The 23,255-nt window shown below is 44.6% G+C and overlaps 1 protein-coding gene and 1 pseudogene across 2 annotated transcripts in view; one reads left to right on the top strand and one right to left on the bottom strand.

Annotated features, from left to right (window-relative positions):
- Nucleotides 1–455: 455 nt before the first annotated feature.
- LOC311128306 (E3 ubiquitin-protein ligase TRIM62-like) lies at nt 456–16,761 on the top strand. Its single transcript, XM_084160396.1, has 6 exons — nt 456–1,224; nt 1,731–1,826; nt 1,908–2,141; nt 2,618–2,640; nt 2,750–2,865; nt 15,691–16,761. Exons 1-6 carry the CDS (start codon nt 592–594, stop codon nt 16,233–16,235), a joined length of 1,647 nt encoding a protein of 548 aa, XP_084016522.1. The 5' UTR covers nt 456–591; the 3' UTR covers nt 16,236–16,761.
- Nucleotides 16,762–17,754: 993 nt separating this feature from the next.
- LOC311127442 (bone morphogenetic protein 1-like) overlaps nt 17,755–23,255 on the bottom strand; it is a 43,304-nt pseudogene continuing 37,803 nt past the window's right edge. Inside the window, exons 15-21 of the transcript in view lie at nt 23,026–23,179; nt 22,766–22,891; nt 22,441–22,568; nt 22,089–22,288; nt 21,008–21,229; nt 20,656–20,776; nt 17,755–17,760 (exon numbers count right to left, since the gene is read on the bottom strand). The product of the transcript in view is annotated as a bone morphogenetic protein 1-like (transcript). The remainder of the gene's footprint in view (nt 17,761–20,655; nt 20,777–21,007; nt 21,230–22,088; nt 22,289–22,440; nt 22,569–22,765; nt 22,892–23,025; nt 23,180–23,255) is intronic.

Here is a 23,255-nt window from a genome sequence, read left to right as displayed (position 1 = left end):
GCTGTTTTCTCTACATTTCATTTCATTTCATTTCAGTCATTTAGCAGACGCTCTTATCCAGAGCGACTTACAGTTAGTGAGTGCATACATTTTTCATACTCTACAATCTCATTGTGCAGGAGTTGGCTGTAGCTGCATTCTCCAGGAAGTTACCCAGCCCTATTATCTTGGCATTGTCATAGCCATGTCAATAACCATTTGCGGTAATTGGTGTTTTGATTATTATTTTTTCAACCAGCTAAAGAGGAAATAGGGCACATCTGTTTTGACTCACATTTTGCACATAATGTAGGCCTAAACACAAACACACACACACCCACACCCACACACACACCGCCCTAACTTCTGACTGTTTTTCTGACGTCAGAGGGGGAGTTTAGAAGGGGGCCCACAAATCACCCCTGCCTTTTTGGGACGGAACAAGAGATAGAGGCCGCCTCCTCACCAGCCCCTTCCTTTCCCACAGTCAACAGGAAGACTGAGCCAAGTCAGACCAGAGACCAGAGAGAGAGGAGCCAAACACTCAGGAGAAGGAGGACGTCTCAACAGCTGCAAATCCAGCACAAAGAAAAGAGAAGTCTGACAAAAGGAATGAACATAAGGAGTAAGAATCACAGAGAGGTGGAGAAACACCAGTTAACGTCTCAACACAACGTTGAGGTGGAGAAATCAGATAAGAAAAGTTTTAAATACAGGGAGGGGGAGCTTTCAGAGCAAACTACAAAGGAAAAGCAGAGGCCGTCTACTATGGCTGGGCAAGTATCCAAGAGCTCAGCACAGCGACTCAGCCGAGACCTGACCTGTTCTATCTGCCTGGACCTCTTCAAGCAGCCTGTCTCCCTGCCCTGCGACCATACCTTCTGCCAGGTATGCATCGCTGGCTACTGGGCGGGCCCCAGAGGCCAGGTCCAGGGGGGGTCTGGATCCTGTCCCCAGTGCAGAAAGGTGTTCCCTGGCCAGAGCTACCGGCCCAACCGCATCGTGGCCAACATAGTGGAAAGCTACTGCCAGGGCCTGGAGGAGAGCGGGGGGCTGCTGGGGGACGTGGGGGTAACAGAGAGGACCCCTGCCCCTGCTCCTGCCCCACGCTGTGGGCGGCACCGAGAGGAGCTGAAGCTCTACTGTGAGGACGACCAGGAGCTGGTATGTCTGGTGTGTGGACTCTCTCAGGAGCACAGGAACCACACCATGGTGTGTGTCCAGGAGGCACAGCAGAGATACAGGGTAAGTCCACATTTTAATTGACTTGTTTTGCCTTTTTACACTGTTACATTTCCCAAAGAATGCTTGTAAAAAGCTTAGCTCAGGGCAAAAAAATACAATAAGCCAAAGGGTCACAGACGCAGGAGAAATTGAGGACAGGAAAAAACATTGAGGGGCCATGAATGGAGCAGCAGTATTATGCGTGGGAGGAATTGAAGCAAAACATTTTGGGGATTAAATATGGCACAGAAAAACTTGAAGTGACTTGGCATCAACAACTAAAATGTCAATGATTTGTCACACCACTTCAGGTGTCGCTTTATTTCTGTACGACAAACCGCTCATTATCTTCCCCTCTTCGTCTGGCTTGAAGTTGCATCCGGCTCTTTTCCTGTAACATTGTTTTTGCCAGCCTCATTCCCAGGGCAGATTACTGTATTTACTGTGTATGAGCTCTGGTGTACTGTAGAGAACAGAAGGCTGATGACGACTTACAGTAATGCTGCTGCTTTGTTCTGGCTATGCAGGCGTCTCTCAACAGCTCCATGGACTCTCTGAAAGGGGAGTTGAACATGGCCCTGCAGTGTGAGAGAGAGACTGAAGAAGAGGTCAACAAGCTCAAGGTAAGAAAAACTATAGTATCTCATATCTACACCTGGTAACAATCTATACATCGCACTTAAACCTTGATCTTCTCAAACTAGGAGCACACGGCGGACCTGAAGCAACGCATCGAGGCCCAGTTCAGTGACCTGCACCAGTTCCTTTACCAGGAGGAGAAGCTGCTGCAGGTGAAGCTGAAGACAGTGGAGCGCAGGGAGCTGATCAGGCTGGACGAACACAAAGCCCTGCTCTGTGTGGAGGTCTGCCGTCTGCAGAGGGCCCTGAACGAGATCGAGGACAAGCTGAAGGAGCAGGACCCCTTTACACTGCTGCGGGTGAGAGACAGGACAGGGCTACTGTTTACCTACTGGAGAATTCTTGAACGATTACACTGAACAAGTTTAGGTCAGATGTAGTTTTTTTGCATGTGCTGTTTGAAAAAAATATGGATGGGAGGACAAACCTAGCTTGCACACCTCTGGACATTTACATCTGCTATAATAATGCAGTAAGTATCTATTCTAGACATCGCTGTAAGCAATGGACCCCAGAGTGCAGGGAGAAACCCTTTAGGGTGGAGCACAGGCAGAATGTGCGCCCATGACCTCACTCCTGGTCGATGGTGAGGATAAGGAGATTATAGGGACAGGCTCAGACCCAGGGACTTTCCCCCAACTATGGGGAGATCCCAGATGGAGGGATAACGTCAGCTCAGACATTGATGTCATATGGAAAACTGCTTTTCCTCTTTTTAACCACTGCCAAAACTAATGATCACTCTCTCCCCTCTGTTTTTCCTGTCGTGTCCCAGAATATCAAGATCCTGCTCCAGAGGTGAGAGCGTGGCGGGACGTGGGTTGTTTTAGCTTTCAACATGTTATTCCATAATGGGGTTTTCCTGTTTCTGATATGTCTTGTCTAAAGCTTGTGTTGTCTTTGGCAGGCCGTCTCCGAAGTTTGAGAAGCCTACTCTCACGGCTCCCAGTCTGTGTGAGGGCCGGTTCGCAGGGCCCCTGCAGTACCGAGTGTGGAAATCACTGAAAGGAAGCATCTACCCAGGTACTGTAATTTAAATAACTAATCTTTAATAGAGTGAATGTCGATTACAGCACGCAGGAGCTGCAATTCAGGAGCTTTCAGCTACTATTCTTGCTCTGCAACATAGGTGATTTGCAGTGTTGTAGTACAGTCTCGAGACCACATATTGAGTGTCTCGGTCTTGTCTCGGTGTTGGACACATTTGTATTCTGTATTAACTCGGTTCTAGGACATTGAGGACTCACCATTTCTTCCCGAGGTCAGCCGAGACCAGCGGAGTAAAACAATTTTAATTATCAGCTTCCATTCAGTCAGCGCATAAAAGCGCTTCGGCAGGCCAAATATATACACTACTTTCTTGAAACATTAATATCTTAACAGCCTTTATATCTATTATAGACATGTTTGAGCAGTGGCGAACCTATAGGCCTTCAGTGTGTGACAGGTTCGTGATTCTGAAAGGACAGCAACCGTAATACCAGCGCACTCATGTAGGAGTGTGTACTTTTTGTAAAACACAAAGGGCCAGTGGTGTAGTGGAGGGCATAAACCGTATACCCACTTTTATTCAGTGGGCATTGCTTATACTCACTTCTTAATCCCTACTGATGCGTATCGCACACATAGCCTAGTTTCAACGGAATATAATCTGCAGGCAGCAAGTGTGTGCACCTCTTACCTGGTTTTGGCATGGAGCAGCTCACAGAAGAATGACATCGGTAGCTGGTAGGGTATAGGAAAGGCATTTCAATTGATGATATCTACCAGTAAATGCTATCTAAGGCATCAATGGGTATGCAAACCAGGTATTGAAAAAGTTTAGTCTAAAGTGTTGGTTAGTAGGCTATTTGTGATGCGCAATTGTCATCATGAGCTGTTTGCATCAGGGGCGTAGACATGGATGGGCCTGGGTGGACAGAGGCCCACCCACTGGGGAGGCAGGCCCTGACAGATTTGAAGTGATTTTAGCATTGTTTAAGCATTGTGATGGTTTAAGACCATCACATTTTTGTATTTTTTTCACACAAAAAGAAAAGTGATTTTGAGAGTGAAAATCTGAAAAATCTATAGGAAAACTAATAAAAAAGGATTTTTCAAACAGGGTGCCTTTCCTTCGCTGAGTGGGCCATTTGGGAAGTTTCTGGCAAAATTAGAGTATACCTACTTCTCCAGGCACCACTACACCACCGCATAGGGCCGATGGAAAGACAGCAGTCACACACAGCATGATGTTAAAGGATAAGCAGTCCATAAACTCGAACATATTAAGCCAAAAGGTCCAAATCATAAGAATACAAAAACACAACCATTAAGCATTTCCCAATCGAAATGTACAACTATTACTTCCCATTGCACGTTTAGCACACAAAGTAACCAGTGACTTAAAGTTTAAAGTGGAACTGACAGCGTTTTAACTACTTTGCAGATATGAAACAAACAGACAATCATAATTTCAGTCAAAAAAAAATATATATTTTTTTAATAGTTTCTATATGACTCAACGTTCCATGACGTACATGAAGGCATTAATGGCAGAATAGATGGATGCAGTTAAATGCATGATTAATATAATTCACCAATACATTTCTTGGTAGTCTAAAATATACAGTGGGGAAAAAAGTATTTAGTCAGCCACCAGTTGTGCAAGTTCTCCCACTTAAAAGATGAGAGAGGCCTGTAATTTTCATCATAGGTACACGTCAACTATGACAGACAAAATGAGAGAAAAAATATCCAGAAAATCACATTGTAGGATTTTTAATGAATTTATTTGCAAATTATGGTGGAAAATAAGTATTTGGTCAATAACAAAAGTTTCTCAATACTTTGTTATATACCCTTTGTTGGCAATGACACAGGTCAAACGTTTTCTGTAAGTCTTCACAAGGTTTTCACACACTGTTGCTGGTATTGTGGCCCATTCCTCCATGCAGATCTCCTCTAGAGCAGTGATGTTTTGGGGCTGTCGCTGGGCAACACAGACTTTCAACTCATTGTCATGCTGAAAGACCCAGCCACGTTTCATCTTCAATGCCCTTGCTGATGGAAGGAGGTTTTCACTCAAAATCTCACGATACGTGGCCCCATTCATTCTTTCCTTTACACGGATCAGTCGTCCTGGTCCCTTTGCAGAAAAACAGCCCCAAAGCATGATGTTTCCACCCCCATGCTTCACAGTAGGTATGGTGTTCTTTGGATGCAACTCAGCATTCTTTGTCCTCCAAACACGACGAGTTGAGTTTTTACCAAAAAGTTATATTTTGGTTTCATCTGACCATATGACATTCTCCCAATCCTCTTCTGGATCATCCAAATGCACTCTAGCAAACTTCAGACGGGCCTGGACATGTACTGGCTTAAGCAGGGGGACACGTCTGGCACTGCAGGATTTGAGTCCCTGGTGGCGTAGTGTGTTACTGATGGTAGGCTTTGTTACTTTGGTCCCAGCTCTCTGCAGGTCATTCACTAGGTCCCCCCGTGTGGTTCTGGGATTTTTGCTCACCGTTCTTGTGATCATTTTGACCCCACGGGGTGAGATCTTGCGTGGAGCCCCAGATCGAAGGAGATTATCAGTGGTCTGTATGTCTTCCATTTCCTAATAATTGCTCCCACAGTTGATTTCTTCAAACCAAGCTGCTTACCTATTGCAGATTCAGTCTTCCCAGCCTGGTGCAGGTCTACAATTTTGTTTCTGGTGTCCTTTGACAGCTCTTTGGTCTTGGCCATAGTGGAGTTTGGAGTGTGACTGTTTGAGGTTGTGGACAGGTGTCTTTTATACTGATAACAAGTTCAAACAGGTGCCATTAATACAGGTAACGAGTGGAGGACAGAGGAGCCTCTTAAAGAAGAAGTTCAGAAATCTTGCTTGTTTGTAGGTGACCAAATACTTATTTTCCACCATAATTCGCAAATAAATTCATTCAAAATCCTACAATGTGATTTTCTGGATTTTTTGTCTTCAATTTGTCTGTCATAGTTGACGTGTACCTATGATGAAAATTACAGGCCTCTCTCATCTTTTTAAGTGGGAGAACATGCACAATTGGTGGCTGACTAAATACTTTTTTCCCCCACTGTATTGCTATCAGGATGTAAATCACAGCTGGCCTGGTACATTGTTTGCTGCCTCCATTCGGGATGCACTGTTTCAGTTTCAATGACTCAATATTCTGGACAGAAACTGACTAATGTAACTAAGGCTGGGAATGTCAATACAATCAAACTAGCAAGGGCAATGATCACAAGTCAGTCATAACATATTTATGTAGCAAGCTAAAAACATATAGCCTAATGTTACCTATATAGCTAGCTGATAGAAGGATGTCATGTCATGCCATTGGAGGAGTGGGTGAGTGACTGACTTTTTCCCCTCATATCGTTTTTTGTTGGCTATACACAGCTAGAGATGCAGGTGTCATTTGGTTAGCTAGCAAGAACTTGAACGACTGTTATACAGTTAGCATATCTCTTGCGTTCGCAAATTCACTCTGGCTATCTACTACGATTTCAGAGCACTCTCGTATGAGTCTCAGAGTGAAAAACAACTGATGAATTTACAAACACACAACACCCGTTAGTCAAGAATGCTCTAGATAACATGTAAACAGCCTAACCAGCTTTACAATGGTGAGTAAAATGGTCAGAGTGAGGTGTTTTCTCATTTGTGTCTGAAAGTAGCTAGCTAGCAAGCTAGCCAACTTTAGCCAGTTATCTTGGATGGTTGGTAGGGACAAGCATGCATTGGCAGGCAAGCTGCAGAAGGACGAAGAAGCTACAATTCCCCATTGTTTATCAGTGCAAATTTGACGGCCAACAAGCTGAAAAGTTTGAGCGGGTTTACAGTATCTCAAATCAAATCAAATCAAATTTTATTTGTCACATCCGCCGAATAAAACAGGTGTAGACCTTACAGTGAAATGCTTACTTTACTTACAAACCCTTAACCAGCAATGCAGTTTTAAGAAAATTAAGTGTTAAGAATGTATTTACTAAAAAAGTAAAAAAAGAAAAGAAAAAATGAAGAAAATAGAAAAATAACAAATAATTAAAAAGCAACAATAAAATAACAGTAACAAGGCTATATACAGGGGGTACCGGTACAGAGTCAATGTGCGGGTGCACAGGTTATTCGAGGTAATTGAGGTAATATATACAGTACCAGTCAAAGGTTTGGACACCTACTGCACAGATCCTAGCTATATGGGTCCCTGCATTGTCATGATGAAACATGAGATGACGGTGGCGAATGAATGGCACGACAATGGGACTCAGGATCTCTTCACGGTATCTCTGTGAACCGAGTTTGGGAAACCCTGTGTTAGTGGAAGGGTTAGCTACCATGCTAAGTAGTTGCATAGTAGCTAAAAAGTAGTAAGTAGTTGAAAAGTTGCTAATTAGTTAAAATGCTAAAGTTGTCCGTGATGAGATTCGGGTTGCTAGTCGTTCACGTTATAAGCCTACCCATCCACCCCAACCAACCACTCTACTTTCGTTTTTGCTGTAGCCCTTTCCTGCAGTCAATGACAAAAAGCGCCCTCTTTGGCCTCATGGGTGGAATGTTATTAATATTTCTCATAATTAAATGTTTTTTGTTTTTTTCTTAAACAACGAAAATCCGGTGTCTCTATGTCAAACAGTTTTGCTATACTGTATTTCAGTCTTCTCTGATGTACAGTACAAGTCGAAGGTTTGGACACACCAACTAATTCAAAGGTTTTTCTTTATTTTTACTATTTTCTACATTGTAGAATAATAGTGAAGACATCAAAACTATGAAATAACACATATGGAATCATGTAGTAACCAAAAAAGTGTATTTGAGATTCTTCAAAGTAGCCACCCTTTGCCTTGATGACAGCTTTGCACACTCTTGGCATTCTCTCAACCAGCTTCATGAGGTAGTCACCTGGAATGCATTTCAATTAACAGGTGCGACTTCTTAAAGGTTAATTTGTGGAATTTCTTTCCTTCTTAATGCGTTTGAGATAATCAGTTGTGTTGTGACAAGGTAGGGATGGTATACAGAAGATAGCCCTATTTGGTAAAAGACCAAGTCCATATTATGGCAAGAACAGCTCAAATAAGCAAAGAGAAACGACATGAAGGTCAGTCAATCCGGAAAATTTCAAGAACTAGTGCAGTCGCATAAACCATCAAGCGCTATGATGAAACTGGCTCTCATGAGGACCACCACAGGAATGGGAGACCCAGAGTTACCTCTGCTGCAGAGGATAAGTTCATTAGAGTAACCAGCCTCAGAAATTGCAGCCCAAATAAATGCTTCAGAGAGTTCAAGTAACAGACACATCTCAACATCAACTGTTCAGAGGAGACTGCGTGAATCAGTCCTTCATGGTCGAATTGCTGCAAAGAAACCACTACTAAAGGACACCAATAAGAAGAAGATACTTGCTTGGGCCAAGAAACACGAGCAATGGACATTAGACCGGTGGAATTCTGTCCTTTGGTCTGATGAGTCCAAATTTGAGATTTTTGGTTCCAACCGCCGTGTCTTTGTGAGACGCAGAGTAGGTGAACGGATGATCTCCGCATGTGTGGTTCCCACCGTGAAGAATGGAGGAGGAGGTACTTTGAAGAATCTCAAATACACATATATATTTATTCTAAATGTCAGAATAATTGTCAGTAGCTGAGTGTAGATGCGGTGAGGAATCAAGCGCAGGAAACACGGGCGTTCGTCAACAGACTTTAGTAACAAAAATAACAGCACCAAACAGGCGAACAGCCAACCCAACCGGGAGGCAAAATACAAAGTACGCACAACACACACAGTGCGTAAAAATGACGATAGCGCACACAGTGCGGACTCTCGGAAAAACAACAATCCTGAGAGTAATACCAAAGAGCAACAGCTTGACAAATAAACAATACCACATAACACCTGCCCCCACACACGAAAACTAAATAGGCAACCAAATCAAACACTAACAAGGAACAGGTGTACAAGCAGACAAAACCAAACAAACATGAAACATCGAACGGTGGCAGCTAGTACTCCGGGGACGACGACCGCCGAAGCCTGCCCGAACAAGGAGGAGGAGCAGCCTCGGCCGAAACCGTGACAATAATAGTAGAGAGAATGATTTATTTCAGCTTTTATTTATTTCATCACATTCCCAGTGGGTCAGAAGTGTACATACACTCAATTAGTATTTGGTAGCATTGCCTTTACATTGTTTAACTTGGGTCAAACGTTTCGGGTAGCCTTCCACAAGCTTCCCACAATAAATTGGGTGAATTTTGGCCCATTCCTCCTGACAGAGCTGGTGTAACTGAGTCAGGTTTGTAGGCCTCCTTGCTCCTTGTGGCAAATTTTCTATAGGATTGAGGTCAGGGCTTTGTGATGGCCACTCCAATACCTTGACTTTGTTGTCCTTAAGCCATTTTGCCACAACTTAGGAAGTATGCTTGGGGTCGTTGTTCATTTGGAAGACCCATTTGCGACCAAGCTTTAACTTCCTGACTGATGTCTTGAGATGTTGCTTCAATATATCCACATAATTTCCCTTCCTCATGATGCCATCTATTTTGTGAAGTGCACCAGTCCCTCCTGCAGCAAAGCACCCCCACAGCATGATGCTGCCATCCCTGTGCTTCACAGTTGGGATGTTGTTCTTCGGCTTGCAAGTCTTCCCCTTTTTCCTCCAAACATAACGATGGTCATTATGGCCAAACAGTTCTATTTTTGTTTCATCAGACCAGAGGACATTTCTCCAAAAAGTACAATGTTTGAGAACCATAGTCTATCTTTTTTATGGCGGTTTTGGAGCAGTGGCTTCTTCCTTGCTGAGCGGCCTTTCAGGTTATGTCGATATAGGACTCGTTTTACTTTGGATATAGATACCTTTGTACCTGTTTCCTCCAGCATCTTCACAAGATCCTTTGCTGTTGTGCTGGGATTGATTTGCACTTCTCGCACCAAAGTACGTTCATCTCTAGGAGATAGAACGCGTCTCCTTCCTGAGCGGTATGACGGCTGCGTGGTCCCATGGTGTTTATACGTGTGTTCTATTGTTTGTACAGATGAATGTGGTACCTTCAGGCGTTTGGAAAATGCTCCCAAGCATGAACCAGACTTGTGGAGGTCTACCATTTTTTTTCTGAGGTCTTGGCTGATTTCTTTTGATTTTCCCATGATGTCAATCAAAGAGGCACTGAGTTTGAAGGTAGGCCTTGAAATACATCCACAGGTACACCTCCAATTGACTCAAATAATGTCAATTAGCCTATCAGAAGCTTCTAAAGCCATGACATCATTTTCTGGAATTTTCCAAGCTGTTTAAAGGCACAGTCAACTTAGTGTATGCAAACTTCTGACCCACTGGAATTGTGATACAGTGAATTATAAGTGAAATAATCTGTCTGTAAACAATTGTTGGAAAAATTACTTGTGTCATGCACAAAGTAGATGTCCTAACGGACTTGCCAAAACTATAGTTTGTTAACAAGAAATGTGTGGAGTGGTTGAAAAACAAGTTTTAATGACTCCAACCTAAGTGTAGGTAAACTTCAGACTTCAACTGTAGGTAGAGGTAAATTGACTATGCATATATAATAAACAGAGAGTAGCAGCAGCGTAGAAATGGGGTGGGGGGGGTCAATGCAAATAGCCATTTGGTTAGCTGTTCAGATTTCTTATGGCTAGGGGGTAGAATCTTTTAAGAAGCCTTTTGGACCTAGACTTGGCGCTTTGGTAACGCTTGCGCTGCGGTAGCAGGGAGAACAGTCTATGAGTAGGGTGGCTGGAGTCTTTGGCTATTTTTAGGGCCTTCCTCTGACACCGCCTGGTATGGAGGTCCTGGATGGCAGGAAGCTTGGCCCCAGTGACGTACTGGGCCGTACGCACTACCCTCTGTAGTGCCTTGTGGTCGGAGGCCGAGCAGTTGCCATGCCAGGCGGTGATGCAACCAGTCAGGATGCTCTCGATTGTGCAGCTGTAGAACTTTTTGATGATCTGAGGACCCATGCCAAATATTTTCAGTCTCCTGAGGGGGAATAGGCATTGTCGTGCCCTCTTCATGACTGTCTTGTTGTGTTTGGATCATGACAGTTCATTGGTGATGTGGACACCAAGGAACTTGAAGCTCTTAACCTGCTCCACTACAGCCCCGTCGATGAGAATGGGGGTGTGCTCGGCCCTCCTTTTCCTGTAGTCCACGATAATCTCCTTTGTCTTGATCATGTTGAGGGAGAGGTTGTTATCTTGGCACCACACTGCCAGGTCTCTGACCTCCTCCCTATAGGCTGTCTCATCGTTGTCGGTGATCAGGCCTACCAATGTTTTGTCGTCGGCAAACTTAATGATGGTGTTGGAGTCATGCTTGGCCATGCAGTCATGGGTGAACAGGGAGTACAGGAGGGGACTGAGCATGCACCCCTGAGGGGCCCCCGTGTTGAGGATCAGCGTGGCAGATGTGTTGTTACCTACCCTTACCACCTGGGGGCGGCAAGTCAGGAAGTCCAGGATCCAGTTGCAGAGGGAGGTGTTTAGTCCCAGGGTCCTTAGCTTAGTGATGAGCTTTGTTCCTTCGTTAGATTTTAGATCATCTTGCTCTGGCTATCATTAGTTGTTGATCTTGTTGTTGTTGAGGGAGAAAATGCCCACCTTTTCATGGTTGTTGATCAATAGGACTGTAAGTTCCCAAATGTAAGACTCCTGTGGTGTTTACATATTTACAGAAATCCATTCAGGTGTATTTTGTGGCTTTTGGCGAATGCGTTCTAATGATCTAAATTCGGGCTGTTGCAACTGCCTGTAAACACACAGTCCAGTTCAAAGTGAATGATGGTGGGCCCGTATGGAAAATGGCTTGTTTGTATAAAGATCTACTGTAGCTCTGATTGGCTGTAGCACACCGGTTTGTGTAGACTCCTGTCCTGGACAAGACAGATGTTTTTATGCAGTTTTATTTACTGCTGTGTCTATTAATTGTCCAAACGCACGGCCGCTTTCCCACTTTATATTTCCCAAACATTCTAAGAATTTATGAAAATGACCATATCTAAGTGGTCGCTTGTCAGATTTTGTAATATTCTTCCTGGGGGTGTATATTAACAGATTTTAATATAATTTCATGTTGCTAAAATGCTGTCAGTTCCACTTTAAATGCAGCAATGTTTTACACACATAAGTTATTTTCAAAGAGATGGCTAACAACAGCAAGCGCGCTGCAATAAAAAACACAGTTCCACTCACCAGATGATGATCATTTGAAACGTAACTTCTTGTTGAAAGTTATTCTTGAAAAGGGAGAAGCTAACAAATTAGCAACAACATCATCTTTGATAACACCTGCTGCAGCCGCTGCAAACTAGCCAACAAAAAAAGCTAGTTAGCTGGACCGTGGGAAAACTACTGCTCGCTATGGCACAGTGACCTTTTGGCCTTCAAGTTTTCATAAGTTTTTGTAAAAATGGTCCCACTCATTAAGTCAAAATGTGATTGGTTGATTCCACTGTCACTCCAAAATGTTGCCCTAATACAGTTGAATGGCAGATGCCTTTATCTAGATTCTGATGGCCTAGCCAATGACTGATTTAGCTAGCTAGATTTATCTCCCCAGAGTCCAGCAAAGAAAAATACTGATTGGATCTTTTGTTCTCTTTCCAACAAAAACTGAAGAGATTAAATCAGAACATCATTGAAAATAATAATATTATTATTATTATAATTATCATTATTTTATAAATCGTTAGCCCTTCTCTGAAGGCGGAGAAGGCCCATTGTTCCCCACTGTGTTTGGGTTAATAATTTGTAGAGTGGCTCTATTTTCCCACAGCATGCATTTTTTCACTATTCTGAATGTCTAAAGAATCCATATTTTGTTCTGAAATATGAACACAGAAATACTGGACATTTTAAACTGTTATTAGGGTGGTGATTTGACAAAATTACAATCATGGTCTTGAATTGGACTCGCATTCTGCTAGTCTTTGTCTTTTTTATTTTATTTTATTTCACCTTTATTTAACCAGGTAAGCCAGTTGAGAACAAGTTCTCATTTACAACTGCGACCTGGCCAAGATAAAGCAAAGCAGTGCAATAAAAACAACAAACACAGAGTTACATGTGGAATAAACTAAACGTACAGTCAATAACACAATAGAAAATCTATATACAGTGTGTGCAAATGTAGTATGTTATGGAGGTAAGACAATAAATAGGCCATAGTGCAAAATAATTACAATTTAGTATTAACACTGGAGTGATAGATGTGCAGAAAATGATGTGTAAATAGAGATACTGGGGTGCAAATGAGCAAAATAAATAACAATATGGGGATGAGGTAGTTAGGTGGGCTAATTTCAGATGGGCTGTGTACAGGTGCAGTGATCGGTAAACTGCTCTGACAACTGATGCTTAAAGATAGTGAGGGAGATAAGTGTATCCAGCTTCAGAGATTGTTGCAGTTCATTGCAGTCATTTGCAGCAGAGAACTGGAAGGAATGGCAGCCAAAGGAGGTGTTGGCTTTGGGGATGACCAGTGAAATATACCTGCTGGAACGCATACTACGGGTGGGTGTTGCTATGGTGACCAATGAGCTAAGATAAGGCGGGGATTTGCCTAGAAGAGATTTATAGATGACCTGGAGCCAGTGGGTTTGGCGACGAATATGTAGTGAGGGCCAGCCAACGAGAGCGTACAGGTCACAATGCTGGGTAATATATGGGGCTTTGGTGACAAAACTGATGGCACTGTGATAGACTACATCCAATTTGCTGAGTAGGGTGTTGGAAGCTATTTTGTAAATGACATTGCCGAAGTCAAGGATCGGTAGGATAGTCAGTTTTACAAGGGTATGTTTAGCAGCATGAGTGAAGGGGGCTTCTAGATTTAACTTTGGATTGGAGATGCTTAAAGCCTTGGCCAGGTCGATAAAGACGGCTGCACAGTACTGTCTTTTATCGATTGCGGTTATTATATTGTTTAGGACCTTGAGCGTGGCTGAGGTGCACCCATGACCAGCTCGGAAACCAGACTGCATAGCGGAGAAGGTACGATGGAATTCGAAATGGTCGGTGATCTGTTTGTTAACTTGGCTTTCAAATACTTTCGAAAGGCAGGGCAGGATGGATATAGGTCTGTAACAGTTTGGATCTAGAGTGTCACCCCCTTTGAAGTGGGGGATGACCGCGGCAGCTTTCCAATCTCTGGGGATCTCAGTCGATACGAAATAGAGATTGAACAGGCTAGTAATAGGGGTTGCGACAATTTCGGCAGCTAATTTTAGAAAGAAAGGGTCCAGATTGTCTAGCCCAGCTGATTTGTAGGGGTCCAGATTTTGCAGCTCTTTCAGGACATCAGCTATCTGAATTTGGGTGAAGGATGCTTATTGATAAGAATAGAATAAGCATACGGCTAAAGGCTTTAAGAACTGGTCTTCTAGTGCGTTGGGTACAGAGAATAAAAGGGGCAGATTTCCGGGCGTTGTAGAATAGATTCAGGGCATTATGTACAGACAAGGATATGGAAGGATATGAGTACAGTGGAGGTACACCTAAGCAGTGGGTAACGATGAAATAGGTAGCATCACTGGAGGTACCGATTGAGCCGGTCTCCGCGTGTATGTGGGGTGGGACAAAGGAGCTCTCTGAGGCTGGTTGAGCGGAACTGGAGGTTCTACAGTGAAATAGTATAATAAGAACTAGCCCAAACAGCAATAGGCTAGGCATATTGACATGGGAGAGAGGCATAACACAATCACAGGTGTTATTCGTTAGGGCTAAGACAACAACTGGTAATGGCGACGAAAGTTAGGGCTGAGGCTAAACAGATAAACAGGACAGGGTACCGTATAAAGGAACAGTCCAGCAGGCATCAGCTGTGTAGCTGAGTGATCATAAGGTCCAGTGAACAGCAATAGCTAAGTCCGGGAGCAGTTTGTAGGCTGCTACAGCACAGGCGAGCAGGAGGCATGGCTGTTGATTGCGCGTGCTAGCGGGCCGGGGCTAGCAGATGGATCTTCGTGGTCGTCGCAAAAGGAAGCCTGTTGAAATCACATCAGACGATTACGTCGGCAGACCAGTCGTGATGGATCGGCGGGGCTCCGTGTCGACACTAGGAGGTCCCGTCTGGTTGACAGAGAGTTAGATAGCCGGGAGATGGGCCTGGCTCGAGGCTAGCTCAAGGCTAACTGGGTGCATCGGGACAGTGGTGAATTAGCCAACAACAGCCATTCGGTTGCAGCTAGCTAGTTGCAATGATCCGGTGTTAAGGTCCAGTGATTCAGTGATTCCGGCAGAAAATCTGATATGCTCTGGGTCGATAGCACGCTGTGTAGACCGATAATTGTCCAGGCTAGAGCTGGCTGGTAGGTAGTGCAGGCCACGGACAGTGGTGAAGAGCGCTAACGGTGGCTAATAGCAAGTAGCTAGTTAGCTGGCTAGTATCAGCCGTAGGTTCTTGATAAAAATAAAGAAATAATAGAATCCGTTCCACATTGGGTGAGGCGGGTTGCAGGAAAGTATATTTGGTTAAAGGATGGGAAGTGAGATAGAGAAATATATACGAAAAAAAGACAAAAAACAGGGCTATTTACACGAGGACACAACAGAAAACACGACCACACTGCTACGCCATCTTGACTCTGTCTCGGACCCCTTGTCCCCCTCCCGGTCTTGGTCTTGAATCGGTCTCGCTTTAGTTGGTCTTGAACACAACACTGGTGATTTGCACAGAATTCACTACTTTACTACACAGAATTATCTACTTAACTGTTGTTTTCTTATTTTAGATAGAAAGATGAAACTGTTTAATTGAGAATGACACTGCTGTACCACTTTTATCTGTATTATGGAATGTTATACTTGTTTTCCTTGCTCAGTTCCGGCTGCCATCACCTTAAACTCGAGCACGGCCAACCCCTGGCTCAGCCTGACCTCCTCCCTCACCTGTGTCCGCTACCAGACCTTCAACCACTCTGTCCAGGACAACCCCCACCGCTTCAACGCTGCCCTGTCCCTGCTGGGCAGTCAGGGCTTCACCCATGGCCGCCACTACTGGGAGATAGAGGTCTACAGCAGCACTGTGTGGACCGTGGGGGTAGCCAGAGAGTCTGTATCCAGGAAGGGGGTCATCAAAGCCCTGCCAGCCAATGGCTTCTGGACCCTGTCCCTGTCCTATGGAATACAGTACATGGCCTGTACATCGCCCCCTACTGTGCTGTCACTTGAGGAGCCTCTGGCTAGGATAGGGGTGTATCTGGATTATAAGAGGGGTCTGGTGTCTTTCTACAATGCAGAGAGCATGACTCATCTCTATACCTTCCGTGAAACCTTCACAGAGACGTTGTACCCCTACTTCAATCTGGGATTCCTGGATAAAGTGCATGAGAATGAGCCCCTCAAAGTTTTCCTTCCCAAAATCTGACAACCGCAGCACGCATCTACACATCGCAAAGCCTGTGGCAAGCCTTATACTGGTGCTAAACCTCCCTCAGAGTATAACTGTCAGATAATAAGCGACATAAAAAACGAGCACAAAATGCTACCATATTGTTTTGAGATGTTAAATAGTAAGTAGGCCAACTGTTCAACTTCAGAAACATCTCAATATCTTACTAAAGTCATCTTGATGGGGGTCAGTGAGCTTCACCATCAAGGATTGTTTAATGTTTTTGTCATCTTTATTATTAATGCGCAATAACCTTTTGCAATATTACAGCATAAATTGTACCGGCCTGGCGTTAACTGAATGATGAATACAAAATTGCCTTATCGTCTACAATGTACGGCAGTTCAGTATTTTGAGACAAAGGTGCGCCAACTATTTGGATAAGTAATTTTCAATGCATAATTATAATTTTCATACAAATATTGGATATCATCAGTATTTCAAATGTATACTGCAAGATATCGTTCTAAATAAATACACATTTGTTTTGTGTCTCTGTGTTGAAATATAACCCTTTTTTTGATCTGGACAGTCTTAGCAGGAACAGCAACAAGCATGAACACACTTCTGTTTGTGAATATCAGAGCACAGGAAAGAAAAAAAAACTAATTAAGAGGTCATTTGAAGCGAGTTTTGTGGTTGTGTCACTTTCTTACTGAGCTGAGTATTGGGTCAAAATGATTGTAGTAAAATTTAAGATGTGGACCATTTCCTAGAAATCCCTGATAGTGCAAGTCAGAGAAGTGCTTGTCCATAATGGAGCTGTCACTGTCTCATCGACAAGTGTTTTTGTCAGTGTGAGTCATTTTGGAAATGAAAATAGTACATAGAGCTACTATAGATAACATTATAAAGTCTCTATCAGCATCCAGGAGCAGAAATGGAGATGGATTGGCCACACGGTCCGCAGAACATCACACAACATTAATAGAATGAAAGCCTGCAAAGCAGAAGAGGTTAAAACACAACAACTGATGAATAACTGTTTTGTTTCTTTAGGATAGCACCATACTAGGATAGCACCACTATCACCATTCAAGGTACCTTAGAAGTACCTGTGGACACAGTACAGTACCATAACATTGTGCTACCCACGTTTTGCCCAGGATTAGCAGGTCAGACTTAGAAGTTACGGTTCTGAACAATCTCCACAAGAGTACATTTCATACGCTTTTTCTTCCCTCCCATTCCACCCTTGCACTTACATAATTAAAAAAACAGTTATTTTTGGAAGGAAACTGCACTCAACGTAATGGCATAGGCCTAGGCTATTATCAGTGGAGCGAGAGGGAGAGAGAGAGAGAGCAGTTCAAACCAGCACATTGAAATGTTGTATATCATTAGTAGCACTTTAAGGAAAGCATTCTCTATCCACCATGCAGGCTGATACAACAACATAAATCAGTAATTGTTTAATGGATTATGGATTAATAAAGATAGAGAGAGATAGAGAGTGAGTGAGCGGGCGAGCTAGCGAGAGAATAAAACTATGGTTTCAAACCTGCACAGTGAAACACCCATTAGGAGCACTTATTGAGGACAGCATGGGAATTATGAAAATGTTGGTCCTTCTGTGAGGTATATATTTGGGCCAAATCATCTAAACAAATGGAAAAGAACAGACCACTACCTTACACTATATTCATTAGCCTTTGAAAAGAATAACAACAAACGTTGTTTTTTCTTGTCCGGCTATCATCAATCATGAGTGGGGAAAAAATCATCCCTGTTCTACATTGGAGTGTCACACTCTGGTTCTAGGACGTTTTGTGTTTAGTCAGGGTGTGTAGATTTCCGTGTGTTGTGTACTGTGGGTAGTGTCTAGGTGTTCGCGTTCTATGTTTGGTCAGTGACTCCCAATCGGAGGTAACGAGTGTCAGCTGTCGGCTCGTTATCTCTGATTGGGAGCCATATTTAAATGTCTGTGTTCACCTTGTGGTGGTGGGTCTATGTTCATTGTTCAGTAGTTGTCACTGAGGACTTCACGGATCGTGTTTTGTTTTGTCGTGTGTTTCAAAATTAAAATCATCATGTTCACTCCCAACGCTGCGCTTTGGTCATACTTCATTGGCGATCGTGACAGAAAAACCCACCACAACGAGACCAAGCAGCAGTTGGATAACGAGTGGTGGAGCCAGAAGAGCGAAGGTTGGGAGAGGACTATGGAGGCCTGGTCCACCGAGAGGAGAGACCCCCAGAAAATTTTTAGGGGGGGGCTCACGACGTCGGGGCAGAAGGTGTACGGCCCGGAGGAGTGCAAGAGGTTGGCAGATATGGCCGCCAGTTTAAGGGGGCCACTGGTTACGAAGGGGATGGAAAGTGTGGAGGCACGGCGAGAGGTACTGGGGGGTGTTTCCAGTCCGGTCCGGCCCGTTCCTGATCCCCGTGTAGGGCCAGGGGTGTGTGTCCCCAGTGCGGTTCTGTCTGTCCCTGCTCAACGCACCAAGCCTACGGGGTGCGTCGCCAGCCCAGCTCGGCCTGTTCCTGCGCCCCGCACCAAGTCTGTGGTGCGTTTCGCCAGCCCAGCCCGGCCTGTCCCTGCTCAACGCACCGAGCCTACGGGGTGCGTCGTCAGCCCTGTCCAGCCAGAGCCGTCCGCCAGACAGGATCAGCCAGAGCCTTCCGCCAGACAGGATCAGCCAGAGCCTTCCGCCAGCCATGAGCAGCCAGATCCTTCCGCCAGCCATGAGCAGCCAGATCCGTCAGCCAGCCATGAGCAGCCAGATCCGTCAGCCATCCATGAGCAGCCAGATCCGTCAGCCAGCCATGAGCAGCCAGATCCGTCAGCCAGCCATGAGCCGTCCAGCCAGGATCCGCCAGAGCCGTCCAGCCAGGATCCGCCAGAGCCGTCCAGCGAGGATCCGCCAGAGCCGTCCAGCCAGGATCCGCCAGAGCCGTCCAGCCGGGATCCGCCAGAGCCGTCCAGCCGGGATCCGCCAGAGCCTTCCAGCCAGGATCCGCCAGAGCCTTCCAGCCAGGATCCGCCAGAGCCGTCCAGCCAGGATCCGCCAGAGCCGTCCAGGCGGGATCCGCCAGAGCCGTCCAGCCGGGATCCGCCAGAGCCGTCCAGCCGGGATCCGCCAGAGCCGTCCAGCCAGGATCCACGCACCAAGCCAGGGGCGCGTGTCGTCAGTCCGGTTCCGGCCAGCGGGGCTAGACAGGACCAGGGGTACTTTGGGGGGTTGGAGAGGAAGTGGGGAGGAAGCCCGGAGCCGGAGCCGCCGCCGAGGAGGAATGCCCACCCAGCCCTCCCCTGTTTGCTTGTAGTTAGGCGCGGTCGCAGTCCGCGCCTTTGGGGGGGGGTACTGTCACACTCTGGTTCTAGGACGTTTTGTGTTTAGTCAGGGTGTGTAGATTTCCGTGTGTTGTGTACTGTGGGTAGTGTCTAGGTGTTCGCGTTCTATGTTTGGTCAGTGACTCCCAATCGGAGGTAACGAGTGTCAGCTGTCGGCTCGTTATCTCTGATTGGGAGCCATATTTAAATGTCTGTGTTCACCTTGTGGTGGTGGGTCTATGTTCATTGTTCAGTAGTTGTCACTGAGGACTTCACGGATCGTGTTTTGTTTTGTCGTGTGTTTCAAAATTAAAATCATCATGTTCACTCCCAACGCTGCGCTTTGGTCATACTTCATTGGCGATCGTGACATGGAGGACCATACAAATTACATCTGTGTGCTCAAAACAAATTTCCCCGGTTCTATCTGTCTTTCCTAATCATCAACGTGCACCCGTAATGATATACAATAGTTACAGTGCCTATAATTAAAATTCAAGAGTAAATAGTCATATTTAGGAATCAATCTTTTATCAAAGACACACCAAGGCAAGGTTGGAAGGTTAACTTCCCAAGAAGTTAGGGCTCAGCTGGGCTTCAAGTTACGAGGTGGTCAGGGCACTGGGGAGTAGTCCCTATGACATTTACATTTTAGTCATTTAGCAGACACGCATATCCAGCGCGACTTACAGTACTGAGTGGATACATTTTTTTACTTTTTTCCCCCGTACTGGTCCCCCCATAGGAATCGAACCCACAATCAATCAAATTGTATTTATAAAGCCCTTTTTACATCTGCAGATGTCACAAAGTGCTATACAGAAACCCAGCCTAAAACCCCAAACAGCAAGCAATGCAGATGTAGAAGCACGGTGGCTAGGAAAAACTCCCTAGAAAGGCAGAAACCTAGGAAGAAACCTAGAGAGGAACCAGGCTCTGAGTCCCCTTCTGGCTGTGCCGGGTGGAGATTTTAACAGTACATGGCCATTAAGGCCAGATTCTTCTCCAAGATGTTCAAACATGTGTAGCTCAGTGTTGCTGACGCTTGCAACCCTTGTGTTGCAAGCGCCATGCTCTACCAACTGAGCTACACATGTACCCTGACCTTAATCTATCCTGTACAGTAATACCACCCCTGTCTTGGAACTTTGTGTTGGTGTACCATTCATGGAAGCCCTTCTTATTGATGGTGACATCAGAATGGAACTTTATAACGATGGCGTCCCCAGCAGAGTAGGATCTCCTCAGGGGATGAAAGAAAGAGAGCGAGAAAGAGGGAGCGAGAGAGAGAGAGAGAGAGAGAGAGAGAGAGAGAGAGAGAGAGAGAGAGAGAGAGAGAGAGATAATCTTACACCTCTACATTTTAAAAGTATGCAAACACCCCTGGCATTTTGTGAAGTGCTACATACAGTAACACTATGTACAGTAGCTGTTACAGTCTAGTAGATGTACTGAAACCTTTGGTCGTCCTTACCCCAGATCCACAGCCTTGACATCAGCACCATCAAATAGCTCCATGTATTCCTAGCCTCTTCCTCAATCTCAAAGGTTTGGAATATGAGCTCTACTCCGTGGCCCTTCTCAGCAGAGACCACCCACTGGTAGTCAGACAACCCTGGGTAGTTGTTATCCCCTAACTGGGCGTGGGAGTAAAGATCTTTGGTCTTGACCTCAGCTTTAATGCTTCCTGCACACTCTGAGAACGCACAGCCACAAAATTAGAGACCGAGGCTCAGAGAAGGAACTCATTCAGATATGGAATGTGCAATTTAGCAACAAATAATTCTCTGAGAGCAGTTATTTTCCCCCCAAAAAATCCACTACACTCCCTGTGGTATTGTGTAACTTTATACGCGTGAGATGAAAGAGACCACTAATCACAAACCCAGATGGCAAAATGGCCATTGTAACCCCCAATTTATGCAGGATTAATTCCTTGAGATGAATCCTGTCATTATTCAAGGGTCTTGACAAAACAACATATGTTGTTCACGAATTACTAACATAATGTACTGTACCTTAGTGATAATATAATACAAACAAAACAAAAACCAGAGATAGTGTCATCAGCATACAAGAAGACATTTGCATCAGTGGACACAGAACTGATCATTAACGATGAAGGAGGTTAACAATGGTCCCAGGATCAAACCCTTGTGGCCCATCCTTTTCGACATCCCAGTAATTGGAGTTGTCTTTGGGAAAACGCAAGCCTTTTTGATTGATCTAAGAGACAAAATGAGCCCAACTGGATCAAAGGCATTGGTAAGATCAATGAATACCACTTAACTGGTCTGCTGAGATTTATGGATTATTTATCATTATTATTATCAATATTTTAAATAGGCTATGGCAGTGGATTGACCAGACCTAAATGAAAAAGGTTGAATAATTTATTATACAATCAATATTAGTTGAATGTTCTAATTTCTCTGAAATCAAAACAACATGATAGCAGTTCGCCCATCTCCCTGTGAACAAATAATAATTATCAATTTCAGTCCTTTTCTTTCTGGTATCACAAAATGCTAATACTAGTGCTAATTCCAGTGTACGTGTCTCAAAGCCTCTCTTCTGGACTGAGTTGTCAGAGAAGAAGCACAGGAACATCTTGTTGCCACTGGAGATGACTGGCGAGGGTTTTTTGGTGCCACAGAAGCATCCAGACTGGGGGCCCGCCGCCCCGCCCATCGTAGATCTCCAGGTGGTCGTAGGCACACTCCAGATGAGCCTCCATGTCGATCTCTTTGAAAACATGAAAATTGTATGTAGATTAATTGAGGTAGGTGGTAAGAATCTACATTAACCTTCTTCTGCTGACTATGTACTGTTACAATGTAAATTATAAGCATGACATAACAGGTGTCATTAAAACTATTCCAATCTTGTCACGAGCAGTTAACATACAATTTCGATGAGGTGGCCTGGGGTAGTGGAGAGGGCCCCGGTACAGGCCTTCTTGCTGGGGTACTTGTCAGGCCAGTAGTGGCTGGTGATGGTGCCTGACACACTGCTCACCACATGATCACAGCCGGCTAGAAAATAAACATTGCTGAATAGCTCAGTAATCCAAGAGGACAGATCATATCCCCAGCTCTTTGATTTCATGAGCCATGTAAAATAGGATGTCAAGGGCTTTATGTAATTCCTGGATGGATGGATATGGATAGCTACAGTATGATCTGTAGGTAAATGTAAGGATAAATCCATTAAGATAGGAGACATCCTGTACCTTCCTTGCATTCGTGTTTATTGTCATGCAGCACAAAGCCACTGAGACACTGACAACTGTAGCTCCTGAATATGTTGACACACTCGTGTCGGCAGCCTCCATTCTCCTTAGAGCACTCGTCCTTGACTGCATAGGAACAGAACATTGTCAGACATTGTTAAACCCACCTAAGCCCTTTATAACACTCAAATCTTTGAGCATTTATTGTGTTAGTGCTTATATGTACATTTTGTCTCACAATTCTTTTTTTAAAGACTTACCCGAGAAGAATTGGGCTTTGAAACCTTTTTCGGACACTGTGTTGTTGTTTTGGGAGGTGATGGCCTCTGGTTTCTCTGTTCCACAAAACTTCCCATGAAGCCTGGTATCAGCGGTTAGTCCACTCCTCACCTCCACATAATCATATTTACACACCTGAGGGAAGAAGAGACCACAGAGGACAGGTCAGACAGTGTTGAAGAGGAACTGGAACATGTACTATGGAATAAGT

This window comes from Coregonus lavaretus (genome assembly GCF_964263955.1).
Source record: "Coregonus lavaretus genome assembly, chromosome: 4".
NCBI lineage: Eukaryota > Metazoa > Chordata > Actinopteri > Salmoniformes > Salmonidae > Coregonus > Coregonus lavaretus.
The sequence above is the reverse complement of the archived record's forward strand: the minus strand, read 5'-3'. Positions and strand labels throughout refer to the sequence as shown.

Coding starts and splice junctions, on each gene's coding strand:
- LOC311128306 (XM_084160396.1), top strand. CDS start 592: ATGAACATAAGGAGTAAGAATCACAGAGAGGTGGAGAAACACCAGTTA. Junction 1,827..1,907: donor AAGAGGTCAACAAGCTCAAG/GTAAGAAAAACT, acceptor TTCTCAAACTAG/GAGCACACGGCGGACCTGAA. Junction 2,866..15,690: donor GAAAGGAAGCATCTACCCAG/GTACTGTAATTT, acceptor TTCCTTGCTCAG/TTCCGGCTGCCATCACCTTA.